Source organism: Chelonus insularis, unplaced genomic scaffold (genome assembly GCF_013357705.1).
Source record: "Chelonus insularis isolate UGA/USDA-ARS -01 unplaced genomic scaffold, ASM1335770v1 contig_337_pilon, whole genome shotgun sequence".
Classification (NCBI taxonomy): domain Eukaryota; kingdom Metazoa; phylum Arthropoda; class Insecta; order Hymenoptera; family Braconidae; genus Chelonus; species Chelonus insularis.
In genome coordinates, this window is record NW_023276503.1 from 127,876 (window position 1) to 139,492 (window position 11,617).

The following is an 11,617-nucleotide window of genomic DNA, read 5'->3' on the forward strand; positions in this document are numbered from 1 at the left end:
AAATAATTTTTGTTAACAGTATTATTGTTGATGAAAATGAAAATAATGAAATATAAAAACAATAAATGAATTATGAATACTGAACAATTGTTCAAGCTTTAAAGCTAATTTGGCTTAAGTACTTGAAGCTCATTGTGCTTGGGGGATATTATATTCAGATAATACTCAACAATAATATTCGTTTAAAGGAAAAACAAATATTCCTGAGTTCTATTTTATCATTTCACAGTAAAACCAATGTCGAACCTCAGACAGTATGAAATTTAATGAAATTCTAATTATAATCAGTACAATAGATTTCACCTGGAGAATTTTATTAAACTTTTTCAATAAAAAGGTCGATTTTAATACGAGATTTTATTTAATATTCTATGTCTATAACAGACGTTTGAGCAAAAAAAAAACAATATCTTGCATTTTTTTTTAAAACCTTTTTTTAAAGATTTTAGCAAAAAATGAAACTAAAGAAGGATCACTTTCAACACACTAGAAAACTCGTTTTATTTATCTTATCCGGTCTTTTGTACTCAAGCTGTTTATTGCTATTCAACACGACAATTCTAACGTCTGCTTTTTCTTTAACGTCACTAGAGTCGACGGTGTCTTAACATGATCTTGTAGAAGTGCCAATATCACAAGAGAGAATTTTGTGGCCTTATCATACTTTATTATATATATATTTTTTATATTTTCGTTTTCTTCGTCGTTGTTCTTAGTATCTGGATTCACATTTTATACCAGAGGTTCTCTTAATGGTTCTTTTCATGACAATCCCTTTTGCGATACGTTCGTTGGTACTCTGAACTGCAATTTCGCTCGCGGATAAAACACTCAGTTACTTTACGGAGATTGCAAGAGAACGAGCGAACGAACGGATGCGATAAACTGAACTGTAAATTGTCACGACGTTGTATGCCTCTAAATTCTAACTCACTTTGGTAATCAGTTCAGTGACATTATTGTTGATAATAGTTTGTTGATATAAAAAAATCTCGATATTGTGTTCTTACCTTTCCCACCACAGAGATAGGAAGGAAACTTCGCTCCAAATAAACGTCATATTGGGCCACTGTTGAAGCTTTGCCACCATGTTGTTCAGGATACCACGAGTTGAACTGTGGAAATATTGTTCAAACGTTTTCAACCATCCTGGATCTGTGTGGCTATGAGGCATCAGGATTACCTGGAATGTAAAGAAGCTTTGTTATAGGTGTCTGTTTAGTTAATGTTAATTTATTTGGAAAATCCTTGTATACAAATATAATTCAATTCTTTTAATCCTGATGGCACACATAAAGTATTTCAAATCCTAACTCGTGAGTTTGGAATTCAATTTCTCAAACCAACTTTGGATTTTTTAGCTCATTTTTATTAATTATTTAAAATAATTATATTGTTATAAAATTATTTATTTAATAATACTCATAATAATAATAATAATAATAATAATAATAATAATAATAATAATAATAATAATAATAATAATAATAATAATAATAAAAAAATAAAAAATAAAAAAAATATAAAATCATCAATAATTAATTCAGAAATCCACTTTTAGATTAGGTACTAAGAGGTTAGGTACTAGAGATTAGGTGCGGGTCTCTAGTCTCTACTCTCTAACGCTAGATCTTGGTATTGAGCGTACATCCGGTAGTAATCAATCTCATCACACAAAGTGGCACACAAGTTATTAGGCACAAATTTCTGTACAACCTCCGCCGTCCCTCTTACGGCCTAAAAAAACACAGCGCACGTGATAGTCCTGGTGATTGGCGCCCTCGGAGGGATGAGGGACCGCTTTCTGACAGAGCTTCGAACAATACCAGTCTGCCGTAGTCCGGCTGAGATTCTCGCGGCTCGTATGCAGAAAGCGGTCATCCTTGGTTCTCTCCGAATCCTGAGACGACTGTAACAAATGACTGAACGGCTGCAGCCCCGGCTCACCCTCAAACCTGAGGGAGTCAGGTGCCTGCAGGATAATTCCGTCTGGTCAGGCCCCAGGTGGGTCGGAGCCCTGGGATCCCTGGCCAGACACCTCTGACGAATCGCAAGATGATAATAATAATAATAATAATAATAATAATAATAATAATAATAATAGAATTTAAAAAATTGTGGAGAAAAATATAATTAATGAGAGTCCAGATTGTTATAAAAGAGGATTTTTTTCAACCCAAAAGTAATTTCATTACAAAAAATATCCTCTTAGCTACAAAAAATGTCCCTTGATAAATTTTAAAAAATGCCATGGATTCTGAGATATTAAAGCTTGAGAACATAGCATAGGGGTGTATTCAACCTAATGTACACTCAATAGCTCTAAAAAAAGGATTGCGATTCTAGGGTTGTAAAATCATTTTTCATTTTACAGAATAGAAAAGAATTTTTTTCATTAAAAAAAATAAAATTCTACTATTTTTTAAATATAAAGTATGAAATATTATTTTGATGTATATTAGAATACAGTTAATTAGCAGTGATTCCTACCAAATAATGTTTTTACCTTGATTGTATATTTTCAAAAGCCCATTATCATAATGAGAAACACCAATCTGTAATTAACTAACACCACATACGATAATTTTCCTTGCCTGAGGATAAGTTAAAGCAAAAACTCTATCGTATTCTAGAATGCTATAAGAAATGTCTACAGCTCACATACTATAAGTAAATTATAAGGATATAGATTTTTTGTACGGTTATGGATCAGTAAAAAGAGACTAATGTACTTAGATAGAAACGATACAGATAAATGTGTTGAAATTATATGTTATACAACACATTTAGATTTTCAGTAAGCTCATTTTATACAGCAACAAGTTAGAGAAGTTGAAGTAATGTATAAAAAGCATTAAACGATTACATTAAATGATTATTTCAATGTAAATTTTCTCACACAATATACATGAACGTAAAACAGTAAATGAGTTTAATTTATCGTTCTGATTCTTCTTTCACTAATTGGCAATAAATATCGGTGAGTATTATCAATATAAAACAGCTCCTGGATTATCTGTATTAAATATATTTATTACAAGCTAATTATTTCAATTAGAGAGATCCAATAAATAACATTATTTATCTAAATATATTGGCAATTATAAAAAATACTCATCAATATCCAACATTAATTCAAGATATTAACAAATAAATTTAATTCAATTAAATCAATGAAGTGTGAGTAAAAAATTCCAACTCTTTACTACAAATTGTAGTGTTTTATTCCAATACATTAAAAGTGTTTTAAAATAACAACACTTATTTAATAAATATTCATAAATAAATAAATATTCACAAATTTGTGATGTTATTTTAAAACACTTGAAGTGTATTGAAATAAAACACTTCAAAACTATACTTCTATAGAAATTTTCAGTGTTTGTAAAATGAATGTTTTTCTCTAAATAAATCATTTAAATTCTTTGGTTGAATTTTGCAAATGGAATTCACAGGAGTGTAAAGCTCACCCTAAAGTATAGAGCTTAGTTAATTACAGTACATTCACAAGAGTCTTTATAATAAGTATACTGAGAAAGTTGGTAACATACGAACAAGATGGTAGGACCATGTCTTCTAATGCTTATTGGTATGCATAAGGTAACACTCACTGCTCTTCTGCCACTCTAGTGCTTCCTTCGTACCCTCTCTAACCAGTCTAACCCTTTAATATACCCGGTCTTTTTCCGCACGAGCACCTTTTTCCTGGCACAATGACTGAACTTGCGTATAGTTCTAAAGCACAAACTAAAGGAATGCTCATCATTCGATGGAGTGTAGCAGCTTGTAGAAGCTTGTTCGGGAATAGCTTTAGCACTTTACTTGGCTAACTAAACTCTAATTATGACATTAAGGGTCAGTTGTTACACTCAACTATTAAACTCAACTTTAAGGAATCATTCATTGGAATTTTGAAGTTGACATGACGATTTTCTTTGCTTTATTTTAAGATTTGGTTTTGTCATTTAAAATATTATCCATATTTTTGGTAATTTTGCATTAGTAGGACTCCATCCCAATTTCAGTCCAGAAATTTTTTTAACGATAGGCACATTTTTTACTACCAATGACCGGAAAATATATGATGGAGAAAGCCAGTTTTCATGATTATTTATAACAAAAACCAATGTTATAACTTAAAAATAAACCCATGTCCAAATGGAGCTTCTGAAAATTTGTTAATAAAAGATTGCTAAATTGAAAAAATATTTAAAAAAAAAATTTTTTTATTATAAATAATTATTACAAATGGCTTCCCCCGACATGAATAGTCTATTTATATAAACTTAAAACCAAATAAGACGTTAAAAATTTTTGTTACTTTGAAATTGGGGTGGATCCTTACTGATGTACAAAAAAATTGTAGTATTAAGTGAATATAATTATTGTAGGATTAAATAAATGAATATTTTTCCTAAATAAATAATTAATTGAATATAATATTTAATAAGCAATTAATTAAATAAAATATTTTATAAATTATTAGCGAACAAATGATAATCTTGACATGGGATTAGTTTTATTTAATGCATTACTATGTAACTTAAAACTGATTAAATTTTGAGTAGAAATCAGCCAAGTTGTTTTTGCACAGAATAAAAAAAGTCAAACTAACCAATTTTTACAATTCATGTGTTTTTCCAATATTTTGTTACTTGTCACCGGAAAGTTAATCATGTAGACCTTCCGGGTCACACCTAGACCAAACTTTTTTAATTTAAAATATATTTTAACAAATGTTTGCATTTATAGACATTATTTTTAGAGTGATTGACTGAAAGTAAATTGATTGTAATATCGTAACAATAAGCAATATGAACTCAATTGTGAGGTGTGATGGCAAAGTGAATTTTATAAAAGAATGTTATGGAGTGGAAATTATTGCATTTCAAAAAAACTCAAACTTTTACTCCACGTAATAGCTTTTACTCTTCTCCTCAATATCTCAAAGTTTCTACAAACGTAACAAAAACTATTCTTATCCACTTTACACGATCTCGTAGAGATTCTTATTCAGTTTTCTGAGCTTTTAAACATTTTCACTGGTAAATTCTTCACACAAAGGAGATAATACATCACAGACAACTATTTTTTTTTCACTTCTGATTTTTTTTTTTTTTCAAAAGCATTTCATCATCGATACAATAAAAAAAAGGTTTAACAATGATATATTTTATAACAAAATTTATTTTCGTGGAAAATATTTGGATTTATTTCGATAGAATCGAAGTAGTCCAGTCATACATCTTTTATATGCATGAACCACGAGCATTTTCTAGTCTCTCTACAATATTCTTATAATATTTCTGCAAGAGTAGTCATGTAAAGTTGTATCTCTAAATTCTGAAAGTTACTTTGCTGCACATAAAAGAAAAGCATCTGGATGATTTACACATATCCTCAAGACATTTCCATAATTTTTTTAAGCTACAACAATTCTACACTAAACATTGCTTGGTTTAAATAAACTCAGAATTTTGTGTGAGCTAAAAATTGAGGATAACAATGTGTGTAAACTAAAAAAGTCAGTGAAGAAAAAAAAATAGCAATGATGATTATCACTTTGATACTACCTCGAAAGTACTATAATAAATTAAAACACTTCTCTATCAAATAAATGTTCTTTTGGATTAGAACTCCATGATGACTCTTTTGATAATAATTTTATAGATCGTCAGTTTTATTAACTGTTTAATTATTAATGTATTTCCAGGATAAGAGTGATGATTATATCCGGAATACTTAATATCTATAAAAGAGGTGGCTCATACTTGGAGTACGAATCAATAAAATTATTTTAATGGTGAACCTTTGGAATCGTACCTATTTATGTTCGATTTTTGTAGTCTGCTGTGCAACTACCAATTGTTGGAATTTATTATTATGTTATGAATATATTTATTAAAAATTAATATACCCGAGTAGCTATGAAATATGGCCACCGATGACTTGGCCATATTTTGCTATGGTATACCATAGTGTAATTGAATTATTTGATAACAATTTAGAACTACCCATTAAATAAATAATTATAAGTGCCATGTCAGACAAAGTGTCTTAACCCTTAAGTGGGCCATGTTTAAAATAATAATAATAATAAATCCTGTGTTATAATGCTTGTAAAATGTAATTTGTTAAAAAAAAAGAGGAAATTAATTTTTCTTGTATAATTTACATAAGATTATAAGTAAATTGTCGAGTGTAATTAAGCAAAAAATGTGCAAAATTAATTAAATAATTAATTTTTCTTTTTAATAAATTCAAACTGATTTTTTTATTTACGTTCATAAAAAAGAAGATTTATTTTTAGTTAACATTCCATGTTTATAATTAAAATATCATATTAATTATAAATAAATATTATTTAATGTTTATCTTATCATTCATAATAAAAATTTGATGTGCTTTCAGATACGTCTTATTTTAGCGAGGAAAATAGTTTAAATAATTTAATAAGAAAATAATAAAAAAAATCAGTTAATATAAAATACTCTATTGTATTTTTTAACAGTAATAATATCCACTACAATAATATTACTGAGAAAAAAAATTCCAGTAGTATTAATACATCCGGGTGTTTAATTAAAAACAATTGAAATAACTTGAAACTTTTATTTTATTGTATAAAAAAATTAAAGAAAGTTTTTTTTTTTTTTTCGACACCTGTGTTGTGTATATAGTGACAGCAACTCAACCCTATTCGTTTAGTCGTCGTGTTCACGTTGTCGGTATATATCTACATTTTCAAACCAAACGACGCCGACGTGGAATTGTTTGCACGAAACGAACTCATCCCCTTTGTGTGAAAATCCGCAGTCCTTTTACGTAAGCTTCGAGAGTGTGAACACTACTGATATAGTCGCTTTTTTTACATACACCTCATTTTAGTTTATTTGAAAGACAAATAAAAAGTACTATGATAATAATAATAAATAAATAAATAAATAAATAAATACAAAAAGAATTTAAGAGAAACGAACTGTGCTAAAATTAAATGTGAAAAATATCTTCATTTTTCTTATTTTCGTTTATATGCAACTGTCTACAATATCATATTACTTTTGTGCATAGAAACGCTGTTTTCATTATATTTTAATCATAAATGAGCAAGAGAGCTTTGCTTACTCGCAAATTTAGAGCTGAAGTCAATCTTATTAAAATTATCATGGTAAAATGGAAATGAGCTTTCATTCGTTATTAAAGAAAAGGAGAGAGTAGGAATAGAATAATTTTCAAGTAGCTATATGAGTGCATTTGTAATTATTTCTTGATGTTGAATAAACTTTTGAGTTTCAAAATCAACGGTTTTCTTAGACTAAAAAGCCAGATTTATGCTATAAAGTATTCTTATATATAATCATTATTTTTAATTTTATTAGAAATTTTCGTTACCATTGATTGGACTTTTCGTATTGAAGTACATTATACAAAGGAATCTAACTATAATTTTATTTTTAATATCGAAAACTTGCCTTACAAGTAAGAATTGAATTTTTTAATATATAAAAAAAAATTATTTAAAATATTTATGTTGGAAATCAGCGTCTCCGACATATTTGAGTGTATAGGGCCTGTACGAGTGTTCGGCCCTAATCGGTTTCCCCCGTAGCCTTTCGGCTAACGTCTCTCGTCGTGCTCTTCACTTGATTCAAGTTGGTCGTCTATTACGGTTCAATAATATATTCATTGATAAATAAAGTTCTAATTTCTAATTAAACTAAGTCTTATTATTATTGTTTAAATCCACATAACCTCTAACAGGTTATGGGCCCAGAGCTCGCTTTCACTGAGCAGATTAATAAAGTGTTTGTTAAATTATAAAAGGTGTAGTATAGAGAAACGTGTAAGTGATTTTGGAAAATCTAACAAAGAAGACTTGCAGTTTCAATGGCTGAAAACAAAGACAAAGAAGGATCGACAGTGTCGTCGAGTTAGTATCAATTCTTTTAAAGTAAAATGAACAAGAAAATTAATGTATACATTATTAAATGAAAGGCGGTTTGACGAGTGATGACACGGTTTGGAAAATAGTCAACGAGTGTCCAATGTTTAGCTAAAACAAAGAAATCATTGTTCATTTTACTGAATAAAGGTTATTTAAAATCTAGGCCTAGTATAAAAATAAAATCATGATTAAGTACAAATAAATTAGAAACTAAGCACGATCGTGCGGCGAGGTTTGGCTTGGCGGGAATTTGAGAGTCCATTGTGACGACAATTGACGAGTTGTGCGCATGATCAGACAGTTGAACGGGAAAACGAGTGCTAGACAACGAGCGAAGGAATGTAGATGAAAAAAAAAATAATAATAAACAAACAAATGAAAGACGCATTACTGGCTCTTTGTCTCGAACTACGGGCCAAATTCTCGCTACACTAAATTAAATAAAAGTTGATCAACTATAAAATATATGTTTGCATGTAAACTAACAATTCTTTTCATTCCTACAGCTCTTGAAATAGACACGTTAAATGAAATGCTTGATAACATGACATTTGAAAATGTTATGGTCAAGCTGGAGGGTGTGTTTATGCTTAAAGCAAACCACCCAAATGAGGAAATTGAGTTATCCCTGCATGAAAATTATATTTCACTAAAAACTCAGACGAGTGTTGAGTACAAAGCAGGTGAGCGAAGGGTATTTTATTTTATTTTTGAAATATTTCCAAGAAAATATGTATAGCTATACAAATGAAATTATAATTAAGATGCATCGTAAATTTAATTATTAAAAATCTCGAGTAACTGTGCATATTTAAAGCACGAATAATAAAAGACCTATGAATGTCTGAAGACATTCTAAATAATAATTTTTAAACCATTAAAATCAAATTACTCATGCTTGGTGGTTGAGTGCCGTGCATTTGGCTACTATGTATGAGAGTAGAGTTTGTATATGTGTAACCTTGTGTTCGGGTAAATGTATACTTGCTCGTCTTAGTCTGGAGAAACTTGTGTTCGGTGGATCCAGCTAACGACATGATTTAAAATCCTGCCAAATGTCAGATTTTTATTCTTTCTCAATATATTGCAGCTAAAACATTTGTTACCAAAGAGGAGTTGAAAGCGCTAGAAGTATGGCTGGACAAATGTAAGAAACAGGGTGTGAAAGCTGTGCTGCCGAGTACTGTAAAGAAACAGGAAATAGTTGATCCTGTAGAGGAACAATGGTTGGCTACGAGAATCAGCAACGACAGAACGAATGACGACAGTAGTGGTGACGACGGAAAGAGTGACGAGAGAATCAGTAACGACAGAACGAATGACGACAGTAGTGGTGACGACGGAAAGAGTGACGAGGGAACTAGATATGACGGAACTAGTTATAAGAGGAGTGTCAACACAACGAGAGCTATGATTCATAATGTAGAAGGAGATAATATAACTCAGTTGGCCACTGAGACAAAAGGTAAAGGTCTACCTAAAATAATTGAGACAAAACCGGTAAAAATATCTCTAAAGAAATTTAACGTTCCTAAACTATTGAATAAATCTGACAATAAAAATTGTTTAGATGACACAAATACAGAAACTAAACAAAAGACTGACGAAAAGGCGACTGCCTGGATACCTTGCTTCAATGCCATGGACAATATGCTGTTGCAGCAGTCCAAAATGTTGGCTAGCTTAACTGAAACTATGAAAAGCATGGAGAAAAGGCAATCAGAAATTATGGAAGAGTTATGTCGTAACCGACAAAATATGAGTGATCTGGGTAAACAAGTAGAGAAAATCGAGTGTAATATAAAACAGGTAAAAGAGTGTGAACCTGATGTGAGTTGCATGACCCAGAACAGAAGCTCAGACATCAATCTGGGAGAACCGAGTGGTCACAATTTAAATAGCAATGTAAGACAGAATGACGACAGATACGTTAGAGCTGATGATGTTAAAGATGCAATAAAGTATGAGATAATAAGTAAAGATGTGGGTACGCGCCGTGATTACAAATTAACTAATCAAACGAAATTTGAATACTTTTACGATTATTTTTCTTCAGAATTGAGATCGCTTGAACTATTGTATGTAATTGACACGAGTGAAAAACCGACTAAAAATTATGATGCAAATACTTTGACAAAACATAAATTCAAAGTGCGTGATATTCTCATAAATCGTTTAGAGTCATACTATCACACAAAGGTAGCTCATTTAAAAGATCCTGTCGAAATACTAAATAAAATAAAAGAATTAAAACGATATGAGGTGAATTTAACTACTAGTATGATTAGAAGGAATTTTCACACCATGCAGTATTCACCAGATAAAGAGAGTGCTTCTGAGTTTTGTGAAAGGTTTGAAAACTGCATACGCGATTATGGGAATATCTCAGACACTGCGACCTTTTCTGAGGAGGAAAAACGCGACACATTTTATAATGCTATTATGACCACGGTTCCTTCGGTTCAAGCTGTTGAGTTTATAAGAGTGAGTGGGACTGGTAAGGGTTTAGATTATGAGAGTCTGAAAATGTTTTTGATGCAGGCAGAGGCAAATCGAAATCAGACAAAATCAGGAGAGACCAGAGCAGCAATGACAGTTAAGAAAGGTACGAGTGCGAGATGTTATGAGTGCTCTGATTTTGGTCATATCAGTTATGATTGCCCCCGAAAAGGAACAGGTGTTGTGAAATGTTACGAGTGTAATAAGTTCACAAACCATAAGGCTGACGAGTGTCCTCAAAGACAGGAAAGACTAAAGAAGCAAGGATCTACGAGTGGTCGAGTTTATAAAAGAGGTAATGGCAGGTATAATTACAATAAAAACTTACAAAAATCTGGACAGATTAACGACAGACGACAGACATTGAAAAGGAGAAATGACGATAATACGAGAGGTTATAATTACAAGAGAGGCAGATTCAATCAAAATAAAGGTCGAGGTGGCTACAAATATGTTAATAAGAACTTCAAACAGCCCAAATCAAATAATGATGGGAATAAGAAATCAGCTGATACTGCAAAGGGTAAGTCATTCTTGGCTGATATTAACTCTAAGTTAAGAAACGATGATATTTTACACGAGTATAATGATGATAGAGAAAGAGTAAATAACGAAGGTAGATTAGTAGCCAAGTTCTTAGCCGACTCAGGTGCGACAGAACATCTCACAAATTCTAGAATAATTTTTAAGACCCTGGACGTAAAAGACTACGGTACAATAAAATGTGCTAATAAAAATCCTTCAGCGGACCTGAGAACGGAGGGAGTAGGCCAGGTTGAAGTAATCCTGGACAATAACAAAGTTATGAAAATTGATAACGTTATATTTGCGGAGGCTCTTTCTGATAATCTTATGTCCCTGAGAAAATTCGCTGAAATGGGATTAGCAATATATTTAGATAAGAAAAGGATAAATATATTTGATCCAGTCTCGAATGAGCTATTCATTACAGGTGTTTATAATAAACCCTATTGGATTATTGAACTGGAAATCAATCGAGATACGGCTGGAAACGAGAGTAATATATGCGAAAGATCTAACAAATATATTTTAGCTGACTTGACGAGTGATTACAAAACAACTGTAAATGAAGCAAGATGTATGTGGCGAAACATTGCGACAGAAGACAAAACGAGTGCTGAGGAAAATTTTATTAACCGAACAGATATGAGC

General features: G+C 31.0%; 1 protein-coding gene across 1 annotated transcript in view; it reads right to left on the bottom strand.

Annotated features, from left to right (window-relative positions):
- Nucleotides 1–5,977, bottom strand: part of alpha-Man-IIb (alpha-Mannosidase class II b) — a 31,969-nt gene extending 25,992 nt beyond the window's left edge. Inside the window, exons 1-2 of the mRNA XM_035082051.1 lie at nucleotides 5,918–5,977; nucleotides 1,011–1,183 (exon numbers count right to left, since the gene is read on the bottom strand). Coding sequence (XP_034937942.1) covers nucleotides 1,011–1,183; nucleotides 5,918–5,977 — 233 coding nt within the window. The remainder of the gene's footprint in view (nucleotides 1–1,010; nucleotides 1,184–5,917) is intronic.
- Nucleotides 5,978–11,617: the final 5,640 nt, after the last annotated feature.